We start from the raw sequence: 18,484 nt of genomic DNA on the forward strand, positions 1-18,484 counted from the left end.
GAGAACACCATGACAGAAAGCCAACTGCAAAACAAAGTGCTGCAAAAAGTTGCAATCAGATAATTTCTTTTTGAATGAGATGATAACTAAATAAATGAATTTGAATAAAACTTGATTTTAAATTATTTCTCATTCTCTCATAATGTCAAATTGATTATAATATCATCATTCACAATAAATCTTACATTCAAGTTATGACTAGAAATGACTTTATTATACGTAGTGGCAGTGGCATTGGTGTTGATAAATTTAATTTTGAGAGAAATAACAAGATAAGAATTAGGTTATGCTATTTTATCAGTCAATTAAATTTAGAATTTCACTTGAGTTCAGAATTGATTAATTTTAGTTTAGTTTTGTTTATTGATGGTCAGTGAATATCGTATTATTCCATGCGTTGTAAAATCCGACATCAATCCGAAAATATCAAAGGTTGGCTGGCTCTGCAAAGTGTAGATTGAATATCTGGTTATGTTTGGTTATTATGATGTATTTTGAATATTAAGCAGCAAAATTTGTTTTAATTTGAGTTTCTCTAGGTAAGCTATTGGTTTGTAAGATGTCACTAAGACTAGATTTTGTAGACAAATGGACAGTTGACCAGTATCGTGATGCTTTAGATACTGATGAACAGTGGGATCTAAAGAGGAGTTTTATGCTAGCTCATTGTGAATCTTTTCCGGTGGAAAGACTTTTGTATTTTACGGAGATTTTCTGCAATATTACATTTAAAATGTGCCCCTATCCAGTTTCAATAATGACTCGAATAGAAGAAATGTCAAAAGATGTTTTTACCAGCAAACATGCTGTACTGCAGAATAGGTTTTATAAGACATTAGTTGAAGTATTGAGGTCCGAACCACAAAGTCATATCAAAAGAGCAACCGGTTATAATGAAACCAGACAACAAAGTGAAAAGACTCATGATAACTGTACGTCATCGTTTACTAACAGAAATCAAGATTTCTTATATGATCAAGAAAGTGACTCCCGGAATATTGCTGAATTGAACATTCAAAGCAGTAAAACCTCTTCTATCAAGAGAGGTGGTGTTCTTCAAAACTCTTCACCAATTAGGGAGGATCGTGGATGTAGTATTTTGGATAGAGCTTTTCATACCATCTATGGTGATTATACATTTCATGAAGATGAGAGTGAATGTGTTGATGATTTTTCCATGACACCAAATTTTCAAAGCATCTCATCAAAATCACTTATTTCGCTTCATATTAGTAAGAATCATGAAGAGAAAATTTTAGAATATCATAGTGAAATGTTTAGGGAAGCAGTGGTTAAAGATAACAGTTCTATAGGAAAGAGAGATAATGATTTGCCTCTAGAGAATCATTGCCAGTTGCAAAATCCACTTGTCACTGATAACATGATTGAAAGAATAAAAAGTATTCCAGAGGAACATTGCCAATCAAAGAATCCACTGACCACTTCGAAAACATCTGTACTCCCAGCTTATGATATCAGGAAATCTACAAGTCTAAACAATACAAATCTTGAGAGCATAAACATTAGGCTGGAAGAAGATAATGGGATAAATCCAGACCATTTTGATTGTGAGAGCCGAGTTGACACTGGAATTAGTGATGATGAAGCTGATGAACCACTGGTAACAAAACTTATTTCATATCCTATCTTATCAAGTCTAAGCTTTGATTTGTCATCCAAAATCAGATCAATGAAGAGAGATAGAAATTCTCGTTCTGACCAGAAAGTTCATGAATCCAGAAAAAATAATCACAAAGAGGAAAGATCAGATCGGGCATGCAAGAAAGACGGTAGGTCTGATTCTAGAGAACTAGGCAGATATTCTCCAGAACGTGGACATCATAGTAGAAAATACAAATCTCCAGAACGTAGACAACATACTAGAAAATACAAATCCCCAGAACGTGGACTTCATAGTAGAAAAGACAAATCTCTAGAACGTTATTCTGATAGAAACAAATTTAGAAAGCTGGATAATGATGACAGATCTATGAAAAGAAGGCGGGATGATTCAACTCATCGTAGGTCTCCAGTATCCAGGCATAATAAGCTTAGTAGAAATTCCAACATATCCTATGATGATGAACGTAGAAGAAGGAAGGATAGAGATTCTCCAACAAGTGGTGAATATGACGAGCAAAGGTCTTTGAATGATAGACGTCTAGAACCCAGATCACTTTTCAGGAGGCACTCAAATTCAGACTCTGACAATGATGGGAGAGATTGCAGGTCGAGGAGAAGATTGGAAAAAGATTCAGAATTTCACAGGGATAGAGACAGAAGATTGAAGGAAATTACTGATACCGACAGACTTTCCTATGAACAGCGAAGTGGATCAGTTGGAATGGATTATCAACCTCAAGCAAATTTTCATCAACCTCAACCTGATTATCATCAACCACAACCAAACAGCTATCAGCCTCCAGTGAACTTCCATCAACCTCTAGGCAACTTTCATCAACCTGAAACTATGTATCCTCAGCCTCAATCCATGTATCCTCAATCTCAATCTATGTATCCTCAACCTCAACCCATGTATCCTCAACCTCAACCCATGTATCCTCAACCTCAATCTATGTATCCCCAACCTCAACCCATGTATCCTCAACCTATGTATCCTCAATCTCAAGCCAATTTCCATCAACCACAATCGAATTTGTACCAGCCTCAACCAAATTTTCATAACAGCCATCTCAGTGGAGGAATGCCAAACTGGGGTCAAACAATGCCATCACAGGCAACATTGATGGGGAAGGGACAGAATAGCAAGCTCCCTCCAGGTAAATCTGCAATTACTTCAAGCCATGCCAAGGCTGTTCCTATAAAAGTGCAAAACGCAGATGTCAACATATTGAAACAGGTTTCAACAACTCAGAACCCAGGTTTGAATGAGGTGGCAAAACTGAACGAAATTAAGACTATTGCTGCATTAAACACAATACTTACTTGTGGTGGTATTCCACTGAATTTCAACCCTTCCATATTACCCAATGTATCTTTGAATTTGCCATTTCAAAATCGAACAAAGATACCCAGTAAACCAGTGTGTTATAAGCACACACCCACAGTGACTCAAACTTCTAAAAAGAACAAGGTAAAACCTCCCACGTCTCAAAATCAAAAGACTAGTGGAAATGTATCTTCAAGTGCAGCAACAAGTAAACCCGTAGTGTCTCCAGCTCCCAGTAGAAACATGAAAAACCCTTCCCCATCTCAAAATAAAAATAAAACTACGATTAAAACAGTTTCTCCTAATACGCCTACACTGTCCATATCTTCTAATAAAAGAAAGCTGACTGATGATTTTGGGGAGATCTCTAACTGGTTGATAACGGTAGATGATGATGAGGGTGATTATGGTATTAGCAGTGAGAAAAAGCTCAAACTAGACAAGCAAGACTCAGACAAATGGAAAATTGGACTTTCCAAAGAATCAGTCAAGTTCTATGTTGAAGCAAATATGCGGCCATATCTGAAGAGTGTTCTTGAGATAACATTGCAGGACGTTCGACAGCGTGCAGGACCCCTGGGATCAGTTGCCATCATATGCTTAAAGAACGAGCAAGCCAAGAAGACTTTGCTTAGACTCAACCACCTACTCGAAAACTTTAAACTCAAGGTTAGTAGAACATACTCATTTCAACCTATCATTCTTGAGTTGCTGGATAATACATAAATTTATCACTGATGTCTGGGTTAAGCTAGACTCTCACTTATCAGTAGTTAAGAAACTCTAATGACTAACTGGGGTTTTAAAATATATATTCATTTATTATAACACATGATTAAAAGCATGATTTACAGCATTTAGGCCTAAATCGTATTTTCGTTTAATAAAAATTGTCAATTCATTAGCATTTGAATAAATGCTATTTCTCAGTAATTTCCACCTGTAGACTGGCTAGCCGCTATGGCTTTGTATAAAATGAGCGCTGCTATTCAGAGATTGTGTTAGGGTAAGCATTCTTGGCAGGCAATTAGTAGGTAGCGGGTTCAATTCCTGGGCTGGAAAATAATTTTTGAATAGTAGTGCTCATTGAATTTCCATTGTCAATATTTGCAGTAGCAGAAGTCTTCGGGGTGATTTAATTGGGATTTTCGTTTAATAATAATTAAATAATTAAAAGGTACAGGCAATGTGCGCTCTATAAGCTCTTGCAACAAACTGACTTGACAAAGTGACAAAACTAATATGCTTCAAATGCGGTTCAGGTAATTAAAAATTGTCAATCAATTATTGAAAAATCACACTGTTATAGCTGTTGAGTAAAATATTAGTGCGCCTATTCACTACCTCCTTAAACAAAGCCGTAGTGCATTCCTGTGACGTCAGCACAGGTAGTGCTCCTACACCTTAGACCAGATATAGGTCTACAGGATGTTTCAGAAGTAGTGTCGAACATTTCAGGGTATTGTTCCTGGATGATAGAAGTCTACAAATGTCGTATTTTAAGTGTCTAAAACTCATCGGTTATCCTTATAGCTGCCATTTTGTTTTTTTCACTTAAGAATTTTTATCTCAAGAACGAAATGATGTATTGATCTGAAATTTGGCATGAATATTTATGCTATAAAGACTCAACTTGAAAAAATGAAATGAAAAATTTTCGATGTAAATTTTCAAAATGACGGCCATTTTAAATTTTTGATTGCAAATTTCTCGAGAACCGTTCAATTTACAGAAAATTTACAAGGTACAAAAAGTTAGCAAGTTTTATCAAGATTTCAAGGATACCTCATTTATTAACATTGGTCAGAGAATAACCGATAAATTATTATTTTCGTACAGCATGCATAATCATGAACAAACAAGATACCGAGTTTCAAAGATTCATCTTAATTACAATTAGAATTGAAAATGTAATATTGATGTTTAAATTGTGAAAAGTGGTCATGCATGAAATACAAAAATAATTAATTTCTCTGTTATTTTCTGACCAATCTTAATAAATGAGGTATCCTTTAAATCTTGATAGAATTTGCTATTTTGTGTCTCTTGTGAATTTTCTGTAAACTGAACAGTTTTCGTGAAATTTGCATTCAAAAAATTTAAATGGCCGCCATTTTGAAAATTTACATCGAAAATTTTTTATTTCATTTTTAAAGTTGAGTCTTTATAGCATAATATTCATGCCAAATTTCAGATCAATACATCATTTCGTTCTTGAGATAAAAACTCTTAAGTGAAAAAACAAAATGGCAGCTATAAGAAAAACCGCTGAGTTTTGGACACTTAAAATACGACATTTGTAGTCTCCTATTATCCAGGAAGAGTACCCTGGAATGTTCGACACTACTTCTGAAACACTCTGTATATCTGGTCCAAGTCCTACACAAAAAAATTCGTTGATTTCAGCTGATCTATATCAGCTAGTGGTTTTATTGGTGTAGGAGCCCTACCTGTGCTGTCATAACACAAATGCACTCTACGGCTTTGTTTACGGACGTAGTGGCATATTACAATTCTAAAATAATCTTGATACTTGATAGAAAATAAAAAAATAATAGGTTTGTATTTCATGGCAAATACACTGTCTTTAACCATGGATTTGTATTTCATTGTGAAATTTATGGCAAATATTCTGTTCAGTATACGTGTAGTTCACGTGAGGTGAATTGTATTGCAGAACTTTTTGTGTAGTTGAGAAGTTGATATTGTGGTAATTATTCATATTGAATGAAAAAGACTAAGAAATTGTCAAAAAACCACTGATAAAGTTATCAGAGATTGACAATGGTGTAATAACCGAAACCGGTCTTTCTAATTATCAATAAATCAGTGGTTTTTTGACAATTTCTTTGTCTTTTTCATTCAATGTATTGCAGAAGTTTATGCACGAACGAAAACCCACCTTAACGTGGATATGACTATAGGAAGATGATTCAAGGATGATAGACAAGGATAGCAACACCAATTTTACCATATTAACATTGACCTCATGATAGAAACCGGGATAAGATGAATGTGGAAATCAAGGATTTGTTTGTAGATGAAAATAAATAGCATTTGATCAACTGCTAATTAATGAATAATTATTTTAAATCTGTTAACCCTGATGTCAATATTTGCAGTAGGAGAAGTCTTCGAGGTGATTTAATGAGAATTTTGTTTAATAATAATGATTTGTTTGTGTTGACAGATAGTGCACGAGACTCACGCGTGCGGGGAAAACACCACATGGACCTGCCGCATTGATGCTTGCTGCACCAACTCCAATAAAGTGTCTCAGATCTGTGTGGCCGAGGCACCTAACAAACATGAGGCAGAGAAAGCTGTGTGCGATCGTGTGCTGTGGTATCTGCAGCACATCTACTTCACATTCTTCTTCGTCAAATTGGAGCCGAATAGGCCTAATGAAGTCAAGACTTGCGACATTGTGCTGAGACGTCTCTGTGAGTATGGGTTTACACAGAAATTGCCACCAAACTTCCTAGATGATACCAACTATTGTACGGAGGTCCCCTTCACCACTGCCGATGACAAAAAAACCTATTTTACAGCTTTAAAAGACTTTGCCAAATCGGTTACGATGAGCTCCGAAGGTTACAAGTTCATCCATTTCTCACCAAAAATTTCCATAGGAACTAATGAAAGTCTGATGAATGTGGCCAACAGTCTAAGTTTATTCTCGCGTTGGAAAGGTGACAAGGACAGTGGACTACTTGTGTTTAGGTTGACTAGGAAAATGTACTGGGACTTTGTCAAAGTGATGTTTGATAGGCCTTTTGTTTATCAAAAAATGCCCAGTAATTTTGTATTCAATTTTCACATTATGAGACCTCATCAAACCAGCGCTAAGTATGGTCCAATCAATCTTATGACACAGAATACTGATGATGAAACTAAGAAAAATGATAAAGAAACCATTGAAGAAACTAAGAAAACGAATGAAGAAACTCAGAAAACTATTGAAGAAACTAAGAAAACGAATGAAGAAACTGAGAAAACTATTGAAGAAACTAAGAAAACTAATAAAGAAACTGAGAAAACGAATTTTGAAACTAAGACTGTTGATGTTCGAACATGTGAACCCGTGGTGGCTCCAGCAGCCAATACAAACATGAAAAAACCTTCCCTATCTCAAAATAAAACTACAATTGAAACAGTTTCTCCCAAGACGCCTACACTGTCCATATCTTCTAATAAAAGAAAGCTGGCTGATGCATTTGGGGAAACTTCTAACTGGGTGATTACTGTGGATGATGATGAGGGTGATTATGGTATTAGTAGTGAGAAAAAGCCCAAACTTGACAAGCAGGACTCAGACAAATGGAAAATTGGACTTTCCAAAGAATCAGTCAAGTTCTATGTTGAAGTGAATATGCGGCCATATCTGAAGAGTGTTCATGAGATAACATTGCAGGACGTTCTACAGCGCGCAGGACCTCTGGGATCGATTGCCATAATGTGCTTAAAGGACGAGCAAGCCAAGAAGACTTTGCTTAGACTCAACTATCTTCTCCAAAACTTGAAACTCAAGGTTAGTAGAACATACTCATACATATATACAGGGTCTTTCTAAATGATGGACCCATTTTCAAAAATTGGTAATTATTAAAGTAAAAATAACAAAATAGACAACCTTTATACCAATGGGAAGAGAAAGTTTCAAAGTTTTTTTTAATACCTTACAAGTGTTCAATACTGTTGCACGATCTGCGGAACCGTATCACTGCTGCCGTGCACTCAATAACACCAGATACGCTTTCTCGCGTCTGGGACGAGTTTGGCTACCGCGCAGATGTTTGCCGTGCAGCAGCCGGAGGCCACATTGAACACTTGTAAGGTATTGAAAAAAAACTTTGAAACTTTCTCTTTCCATTGGCATAAAGGTTGTCCATTTTGCATTTTTACTTCAATAAATACTAATTTTTGAAAATGGGACCATCATTTAGAAAGACCAGTATAATTAAGTTGATTTTTTTTCTAGTGCTGATGGTTTATTAAATATGATGGTTTATCAAATTTCAGTTGAATAAATAATCAAATCTTAGGCTTAATAGTCCATTAGATTTAATTAGTGTCCCATTCAGGTCCATGTTATGATGGCAGTGGAAAAATATAGATGAACAGCTTTGCCGATTCTCTTACTTGCCACTGCCTTCTATAGAGGATAGCTGATACAGTATTTCTTTATGTTATACTAGCTGGCCCGGCGAGCTTCGTACCGCCAAAAAGTCAATGTATCTCATGTCATACTTGATTTTATTTGGTAAATCATGAAATTTATCTGACAATCAATATTTCCATTTACATCTAAATACGGACTCCCTATGTGCTTAGTCATGCAGCATTTACTATTCCGAAAACATATTCTCAATCTATTAGTAGACAATTAATCTATCAGTAAAGTGTTGAATTAAAAAAATATATATAAAGATGAATTTAATGCGTTCATTGTTGTTGATTGCCTATAGATGGTCCAGGGAATATGAAATATAAGATGAATCACACAGAATTCCGTATTCTTCCCATCTTCGATTTTAGGATGAATATGAGCTAAGCTAAATTGAAAAAAAATGAAAATTATTCTGTCATTCTTCAATAATCAATGATGCAATATGATCAACTCTCTTTCATGAGGTGAATCATTTTTACTTTCCTTGCCCTATTACCATAGGTAAGGAAAGTATTGCTTTCCAAAAAAATTAAGGTACCCCAATTTATAAATTTCTATACGTTTCAAGGTCTCCTGAGTCCAAAAAAGTGGTTCTTGGGTATTGGTCTGTATGTGTGTGTATGTGCGTCTGTGTACACAATATCTCATCTCCCAATTAACGGAATGACTTGAAATTAGGAACTTAAGGTCCTTACACTATAAGTATCCGACACAAACAATTTCGATCAAATGCAATTCAAGATGGTGGCTAAAATGGCGAAAATGATGTCAAAAACAGGGTTTTTCGCGATTTTTTCAAAAACGGCTCCAACGATTTTGATCAAATTTATACCTAAAATAATCATTGATAAGCTCTATCAATCGCCACAAGTCTCATATCTGTAAAAGTTTCAGGAGCTCTGCTTCATCTATGCAAATTTTGCATTTAGATTTTAAATTATCAGGCATCAGATAAAATTTAAACGAAAAATTTCAAGTGGGAAAGATTGAACATGAAAATCTCTACAATTAATGTCCAGTAAGATTTTCACATAAAATTGAAAATAAGCTCGAAATTCGAGAAAATGTGATTATTCAAATGCAAAATTAATGAGAGAGGCAACTGTTGATTCTATTAAATCATTCACTGGATCACTGGAAGAGATAGCAGAATAAATTAATCTGGCCAGCTGATCAGTTTTAAATTCTATTTCCGAAAACTCGACTCTTAGACCACTAATGAAATGTTATTTTCTGATCACTGTGTATCATGCTTTCTTTATAGTCCAGGCAATTTATAGGAACTGAATTGAAAAGTTCATGGGAATTTTACAGTTGATATTTGACCGAGCGAAGTGAGGTCTAAGATTCAAGTCGACGGTTTGGCATTTCTCAGTTTAGTTTAGTTTAGTTTAAGTTTAAGTTTTTTTGTATATGACACGTCAAAAAGTATTGAGTACAATACTCAAAAAAAGTAATCATAAAATAGAGAAAAAAATAAGAAAATCAGAACATACAAAGTAGTTGAAAATGTATGCTAGCAAAAATACGTACACGCGCCAACAGTTGAAGCTTTCCTCTACACTTTACGGAGATGCATCGATCAATTTAGCTTTTATTGCATTCTCAAACCTTTTTGGGCTCTCAATACATTTTATTTCAATAGGAAGAGAGTTATAAGCTTAATCCGCTATAATCTCTTAATGTTTAAATGTTTATATGTTTATTTATATGTTGCGCATTTACGGCGAAACGCGGTAATAGGTTCTCATGAAATTTGACAGGTATGTTCCTTTTTTAATTCCGCGTCGACGTATATACAAGGTTTTTGGAAATTTTGCATTTCAAGGATAATATGAAAGGAAAAAGGAGCCTCCTTCATATGCCAATATTAGAGTAAAAATCAGACTATAGAATTATTCATGATAAATCAGCTGACAAGTGATTACACAGATGTGTGGAGAAGCCAGTCTATTGCTGTATTTCCATAAGGTCTACAGTTTCTATCAAGTACTTGTAGATGAGAATAGTACAGGTGATACTAGATACTTGTGGATGAGAAAACTGCGTGAGGTCTACTGTTCACAGAACTACTAGTATAATAATGTACCTACAAGAATGATGAAAATTTTCATTACAGCAAGGAAAGTTGTATGAGTCCACCACACCAGATTTTGTCCAACATTTCCCAGTTTCTCAATGATAGGGGGACTGGAAATTTTGTATAGGTCTTCTATCTATAGCTGGTACCAATCAACTACACTTCAACTCCAAACTACCGTATTAAGCATGGGTGATCTGTTTATTACAGCTGGTAACTTTAGATGCTAAATCATATTATTACAATAATGATCTTGAATCATGATCATCTTCCCGTTCTACGTTAGCTGCTTGGCCGGCAAGTATGAAAACATAGGTCTGTAAAATGGATTAATAAATTATTATTATTAGCCCCCTATTAAAATTTCTGGGCAGAAACCATCCCCCAATATTCACACAGGATATTCACAAAGTTTCATGCCGTTCTTTCATCAAGTAGTTTTCAAGTCTATAGGGTACAAACAAACACACAGACATTCATTTATATCCTATACTATTAAACGAACAATTTCAGTTTATATCTTTGTTTATATAGCTGTATGTTACCGGATCTCGAAAACGGCTCTAACGATTCTCACGAAATTTGGAACATAGTAGGTTCATGATATAAAACTTGGATTGCACTAGGTCTCATCCCTGGGAAAAAATGCTGAAGAACATATAAAGGTTAATTTATCCTTGAAAAACCAGCTGAGACTTTTTTCGTCTGTGGATAATGAAATTGGTTGAGCGAGTGCGTCTGTGGAAAATCAAAATTTATCTCATCCCCGAAATTCATAAGCTGACATATAGCCAGCTGTAAAATACATAATAATACATAATAAAATACTATAAATACGTGTATAAACACGACCTAAAAGATGGGTTTGAAAGGTAAAACTATTCATAATTAATAAAAAATAATAATCATATTCAAAATAAAAACATATTTTTGCAATGTTTCCAAATTCATCAAAAAAGTTAAATTTTCTTTTAATCCTTCAACCCTAAAACTTTTTTTAGCAGATGCACTCAGCTGCTGGGGGGCTTTTTGCATGTTTAGTATTTTGTTAATAAATTGATGAGACATAGTATCATCAATGACCATTTTCAGTGTTCATAGTGTATGACTTATAAACTCTAGTAGATGAACAGATGATTTCAAACATTATTATTCTTGTCAAGTTCCGTTTAATCTGATAGAATTCATAAGGACGGCAAACTACCGTACGAACAAAAATCAATGTGTGTGTATGGGGCTTTACAGTCCTTTTTTGCTTAGTAGAATTGGAAGTAATTCTCAAGTGAAAACTTCATATATAGTTTTGAATGTTGGGCTGCATGTTTACTGTATTTTTAAAAATTCAAAATAGTAACTTGATGCTATTAGTGTAGAATGGTACATTAAGTGTGTACATTGTAGCAAACATAGAATATAATTCTAAATATAAACTATAAATATAATATAATTTCCTCTTTTGTTATAAATGCTCTATGCTTTTGTACTCCAGAGCGAAGCTCGGTTCCCCGATATTATTTATAGATAGATGAACTGTTCATTCTTGTTGACTGACCGAGCGAAGTGAGGTCACTCGACTTGAACCGTCGATTCAAGTCGACGGTTTGGCATTTCTCTTAATGTTTATATGTTTTTATGTTGTGCATTTACGGCGAAACGCGGTAATAGATTTTCATGAAATTTGACAGGTGTTTTCCTCTTTTAAATTGCGCGTCGACGTATATACAGGGTTTTTGGAAATTTTGCATTTCAAGGATAATATAAAAGGAAAAAGGAGCCTCCTTCATACGCCAATATTACCGTAAAAATCAAACTATAGAATAAAATTATTCATCATAAATAAATGATACAGTACTATAATACTAACCGTTCAAAAACATCGAACATCTTGAAAATGTATCTTTCCATTAACGTTAGTAGACATTTGACTGTAATACTACCCGTTAAAAAACATCGAACATCTTGAAAATTGTATCTTTCCATCAAAATTGTAGACAGTTGCAGCCAGACCTGATAACAGCGCTCACACTCACATTCCGGGACGACACGTCACGGTACGATATAAGACAGAAAGTTCTATGTTTATTTAGGATTTTTTCTAGACATTTATAATTGATAGATTATTTATTATTTTTTGAGAAAACATAACAGGTCAATGTAACTCACTGAGCGCGAGGTCTACTGTTCACAGAACTACTAGTTTATAACAATGAATTATATTATATTTGTCAAGAGAATATATGTTTCAATGATCTAATGATAAATTTTCATGATTGAGATGAAATTTAATATTTTGTCAATTATATTTCTACATTGTTAAAAAACGATCGGGCAATGCTGCAGAGCCAGAAAAGGATATTGCTGTCTGCTTTGTCGAATTAAAGACAAGGATAGCAATACCAATGTTTATCAAATTCTGTCATTGTAAAGGTGCGTTTTTGTTTGTGCATAAATGCTATCGTCGACAACGTCAGGGTAAGGATCTCAGATTTCAATTTGTCTAGTTAACCTAAAAGTTTATGTTCAATCATATTTTAATATGGGAGGTCAAGTTTATACTTCTTAGTGGCAATATTTTGCTATTGTTTGAAATATTTTTATCCTTAGATAATAGACACAAATAACGAAAAGTTATTTGATCAGCTATTTTAGCACACTTGAAATTCGGACAATATAAATGTATTCAGACAACAATATATACCTGTCGTCGTCAATTGCAGAAGTTTATGCACGAACGAAAACCCACCTTAATGTGGATCTCACTATATGAAGATGATAGACAAGGATAGCGACACCAATGTTAATCAAAAACTGCCATTATATCATGGATCTCACTATAGAAACCGGGTTTAAGATATATAAGCTTATATATGCTTTATGGGCCAGCATGTGGAAGCGTCAGAAGTGACTTGTCATAATTTAAAAAACTCAAAACAAAAATTACATTAAAGATGTACATTGAAGGACAGTATGCTATAATATGCAGTATTACTGCATATTTTGGAATGGCCTCTATGGGTCTGCTTCAAATATCAATTCTCTGCAATACTCCTTCGATCAATTTAAGCCCCATATCACTTGCCGCATGCACCTCCTGCAATCCTCCCTCACATGGGAACAGAGGGCAGTTTGAAACTAAGTGCTCCATTGTCTGTATCTCGCCACATTCACAGTATGGGTCAGATGTAAAGCCCCATAAGGCAAGAGACTGGGCGCATCTTCCAGTAGATGTCCGGAACCTGTTCAGACAGCACCACTGCCGGCGGCCAAGCAGTGTCCCTGGCACCTCTCCATTTGGATCCTCAATTAGGTGTTTATTCTTTAATGATGAGGAGGACCTTGCCCTAATTTTTCCAATACCCTGACCATTCTGATCATCTAATCCCAGATACTTCCTAGTTTGTAGCCGTCTTGCTGGTGCATTATTTAGCTTATTAGCTATTGGCAACTCATTCCTTGAGACAACCCTGTTAACAAGTTGTCTTGTCTTATTCAATCTGCGGAGGTCTGGTGGCAGGACATTACACAGCACAGGTTGATCTCTGTTGGCCGCTTTGTGCCACTGATTTTTCTCATGGATTCATTAGCTGCACATCGATCTTTCCCACATGTGCACTATGTGTCCACACAGGTGAGCAGTATTCAGCCACACTGTACACCAAGGCAAGACTGGAAGTTCGCAGCGTTCCCACATTGCAACCTCAGGTTGTTCCAGCCAGTTTGCTTATAATATTGTTCCTGGTCTTTAACTTGTCTCTTACTCCCCCCAAGTGATGGCGGTATGTTAGAGAGCTATCAAGTCGCACACCTAGGTATCGAGGAGCTTCCTGATGTGTCAGTCCACAGAAAACAATATTTATCCTTCTCCCTGCATCCTGATTACTGAGATGAAAAGCTGTTGTGACCGTCTTGGTTGGATTGGGTTTCAGGTGCCATGCCTTGAAGTATTCCGCCAAACTATCCAAGTTAGGTGTTTAAGGTGTTAGGGTTTAAGATGAATGTTGAATTTAATGATTTGTTTGTGTTGACAGATAATGTACGAGTCTCACAAATGCAGGGGAAACACCCAATGGACCTGCCGCATTGATGCTTGCTGCACCAACTCCAATAAAGTGACTCAGATCTGTGTGGCCGAGGCACCTACCAAACATGAGGCAGAGACAGCTGTGTGCACTCGTGTGCTATGGTATCTGCAGCACATCTACTTCTCGTTCTTCTTCGTCAAATTGGAGCCAAATATAACTCATGATAGCAAGACTGGCGACTTTGTGCTGAGACGTTTCTGTGAGTATGGATTCAGACAGAAATTGCCGCCCAACTTCCTAGATAATCCCAACTATTGTAAGGAGGTCCCCTTCACCACTGCCGGTGACAAATACTCCTATTTTGCTGCTTTAAAAGACTTTGCCAAATCGGTTACAATGAGCTCCGAAGGTTACAAGTTTATCCATTTCTCGCCAAAGCTTTCTGAAGCAACTAATGAACGTCTGAAGAGTCTGGCCGCATGTCTAAGTTTATTTTCGCGTTGGAAAAGTGACAAGGACAGTGGAATTGTTATGTTTAGGTTGACTAGGAAAATGTACTGGGACTTTGTGAAAGTGATGCTCGATAGGCCTCCTGCTCATCATCATAAAATACACGGCAATTTTGTATTCGAATTTCATGTTATGAAACCTCATCAGACCATTGCTAAGTATCGTCCAATCAATCTTATAACACGGAAAACTAATGATGAAACCAAGAAAAATAATAAGGAAACAAAGAAAACGAATGATGAAACCAAGAAAACGAATGATGAAACTAACAAAAAAAATGAAGAAAGTAATGATGAAAGTGTGAAAAATAATGAAGAAACCAAGAAACCTATTGAAAAAACTAAGAAAACGAATGATGAAACTTACAAAAATAATGAAGGAAGTAATGATGAAAGTGTGAAAAATAATGAAGAAACCAAGAAACCTATTGAAAAGACTAAGAAAACGAATGATGAAACCAAGAAAACGAATGATGAAACTAAGAAAACGAATGATGAAACTAAGAAAACGAATGAAACTAAGAAAATGAATGATGAAACTAAGAAAATGAATGATGAAACTCAGAAAATGAATGATGAAACTAAGAAAAAGAATGATGAAACTCAGAAAATGGATGATGAAACTAAGAAAACGAATGATGAAACTAAGGAAACGAATGATGAAACAAGGAAAAATAATTTAGAAACTAATGATGAAATTGAGAAAAATGATGAAGAAACCAAGAAACCTATTGAAGAGACCAAGAAACCTATTGAAGAGACCAAGAAACCTATTGAAGAAACTAAGAAAAATAATGAACCAACTAATGATGAAATTGGGAAAAATAATGAAGAAACCAAGAAACCTATTGAAGAAACTAAGAAAACGAATGATGAAACCAAGAAAAATAATGAAGAAACCATTGATGAAATTGAGGAAAATAATGAAGAGAACAAGAAACTTATTGAAGAAACTAAGAAAACGAATGATGAAACTAAGAAAAATTATGAATCTGAGAAAAATAATGAAGAAACCAAGAAACCTTTTGAAGAGAGTAAAAAAACAAATGATAAAACTAAGAAAAAAATTATGAAACTGAGAAAACGAATGAAGAAACTAAGAAAACGGATGATGAAACCGAAACTAACAGTTGAGAACGGAATTCCTGTCAAATAATTTACTCATCAATTAGTTAATCACAAGAATGGACTGGTTTTTCATTCAAGTTTTCTCTGCTTTGAAGTTCTGTGAAATGGCATTGATCGGCCCACACTTTGAGACAAAGTTATTTAATATGCAATGATGTCAAACTAGTCACTTCAGTAAGGTACTCTAGTTAATATGGAACTCACGTTGATATCCAACAAACAATTTTATTATTCTAATCTATAACTTTATTGATGTTAGTTTAAACACAATCTTATTGTCATATTCTAAAGATGTAAATCTAGAGACACTAGTGACTAGAATTGGAAACTCTAATGTAGAACACTCCAATTTAAAGCTTTATTTGTTTTGGAAATTAATCAGATTTAGATTTTTAAATCTGATAGTTTAAATTTTTAAACTGAGAGCATTATGCCATAGAATAAAAACTTTATTTTCAAATTGATTACACCAACTCAAACAGAATTTATTACTTTTCACTTTGTTGTTTCACCTAGTGATTATTTTGTTTCATTTTACTGCTATTTATATTAGTTTTATTCTTCTCAATCAACATTTTCGAAATAATCTCTCAGATTTAAACTAATTTAATGTAAAAACAAACTATATAACACAGTTTTGAGAATTTAAAATAGTAGGTTTTGATTCTTTGTATAAAACAAAACCAACTATATTTATAAGAACAAAAAATACAAAAATGAAATTTTGATTGTTGAAAATTGGAGGATCATAAAAAGTAAAATTTTAGAGAGAATAAGAAGAATATACAAAAATTACTCATTTAATGTAATTTTGAGATAGATATTTGATAACAAACTCATAATTCATGAACTCAAAAAAATAAAACAGTTGGTTTAACAGTTCACAAAATAGCTCTGCACATTATTATAATTATATTATTATTTCAAATTAGGAATAGCAGGGCAATTATCACAGCAGAATTAACTTTATCGTAATGCTCCTCCAGAAATTCTATCAATTGGTGAGGGGTGTAGCATCGCCATCTATAAGCGTGGAGTGAGCAGGTGGCTTCTCAGTATTGGCCCGGCGGCTGCAGAGGCTCTGTTGCGGTCTCCTTATGTCTAGCTGTATTGCTCCTAATAGTCCGTCCTTGGTTTTGTTCAGTTTTTCTTCCCCTTCAACCACAGATACTGTACTTTTTATTTATATTTTGATTGTATGATACCTTAAATGCTGCAAGTTAAATTATTTTTTTTTAGTTGAGGTCAAACTATTATTTTTGCTTATAATTTTCAATTTCTTATTTTATTAGTAATTTTTTTAGTAACTAGAAGATTTTATATTGTATCTAGTGTCAATAAAGTATTATTATTATTTTTCTTATCGATTGTCAGAAGACTCCTCCATGCACACAGACTTATCGTCCAAGCATGTAGTTATTTATTTACTTTTTATTTATTTTTCATATTAATGTTACAATCTAAAGGTGCGTACAGATATACGCGCCGCGAACATCAGCAATTCACTTTTAATCAGCTGACTATATCTGTATTTTTACAGAAACGGTAAGATACAGATAAAAAAGCTTGGCATCAGCTGATTTAAAGTGAATTGCTCATGTTCGCGGCACGTAAATCTGTACGCACCTTTATATATTGCGTTTACTGTGCTTTTACATATTATGTAATGTATAAAGTTTTTGAATAATTTGAATTGAAATGAAAAAAAGAATACAGCTTCCCACATGACTGTCTCCCACAATATTTCATGCTACCATCAAATTATTAGATATTGTGATAATATGTAATATCACAGTTTTTTGAATACATTATTTAATAATTTTGCATTGTATTATTTAAATGGTTATTTGAAATTTGGAAATGATAATTAGGAATGGAAAAAATCCATAATTTTCACATGGTGTGCTCTTGGGATGTTAATGTAAATAGCTTGCTATTCAAATAAATTTCATTGAATTTAGTCATTAATCATATGGAGAATTTTTTTTAAATCAGAGATATCATACTCACTTGTTTTATGTAAATAATAATAAATAATGTATGTATAATATTGCTAATATGATTTTTATTTAGTCATCCTAACCCAACCTCCAATATCTCACTGTTAGCTTTAATCTCTGAACATTTTTGTTAATGATAGTGTAAAAATAAGATACTACTCTATTATCATTCTAATATAGCACTTATTGAAGGTGGCAATGCTTTGATTGAATGAATTCAGCAAAACCAAATGGAGGGGTTATAATACAAGGGGTCCAAGTGACATATTGTTAGTTTCGGGAAAATTGAGCCTAGAGTTTACTCACATGAATTAAATGTAGAAATAATATTCACCTATTCCTATAACTACTCAGTATACTTTTACCAAATCAAACGTACAGTTTCATGTCTCAAATTGCTCTGCTTTCTCAATTATCAGCTAAATAGTGATAAGAAGTATTCCTTGTGTCCCTTGTTTACCAAACAAAACTCTATTGTCTAGCTACACATAAATCTATCAAATTTACCAGCAATTGAACAATGATTAATGACCTCATTGCAATATTATCTGATTCGCTAATTGGTTCTTGAGGTATCTTTTGCTTGGTGACATGGCTTAATCAATGTTAAATTTAATTTGATGGA

At 34.3% G+C, this 18,484-nt stretch overlaps 1 protein-coding gene across 3 annotated transcripts; it reads left to right on the forward strand.

Annotated features, from left to right (window-relative positions):
• The first annotated feature begins 230 nt into the window (after positions 1–230).
• On the forward strand, positions 231–17,918 carry LOC120354060. Of its 3 annotated transcripts, none has more exons than XM_039440118.1 (4): positions 252–3,619; positions 6,141–7,481; positions 14,229–15,513; positions 15,568–17,918. In XM_039440118.1, exons 1-4 carry the CDS (start codon positions 560–562, stop codon positions 15,885–15,887), a joined length of 6,006 nt encoding a protein of 2,001 aa, XP_039296052.1. In that variant the 5' UTR covers positions 252–559; the 3' UTR covers positions 15,888–17,918. The 3 variants fall into 3 exon arrangements, with proteins under 3 accessions (XP_039296053.1, XP_039296052.1, XP_039296051.1); XM_039440117.1 differs by having other exon boundaries at positions 6,141–6,866; positions 6,909–7,481; positions 14,229–17,918; XM_039440119.1 differs by having other exon boundaries at positions 231–3,619; positions 14,229–17,918.
• Positions 17,919–18,484: the final 566 nt, after the last annotated feature.

This window comes from Nilaparvata lugens, chromosome 13 (genome assembly GCF_014356525.2).
Source record: "Nilaparvata lugens isolate BPH chromosome 13, ASM1435652v1, whole genome shotgun sequence".
Classification (NCBI taxonomy): domain Eukaryota; kingdom Metazoa; phylum Arthropoda; class Insecta; order Hemiptera; family Delphacidae; genus Nilaparvata; species Nilaparvata lugens.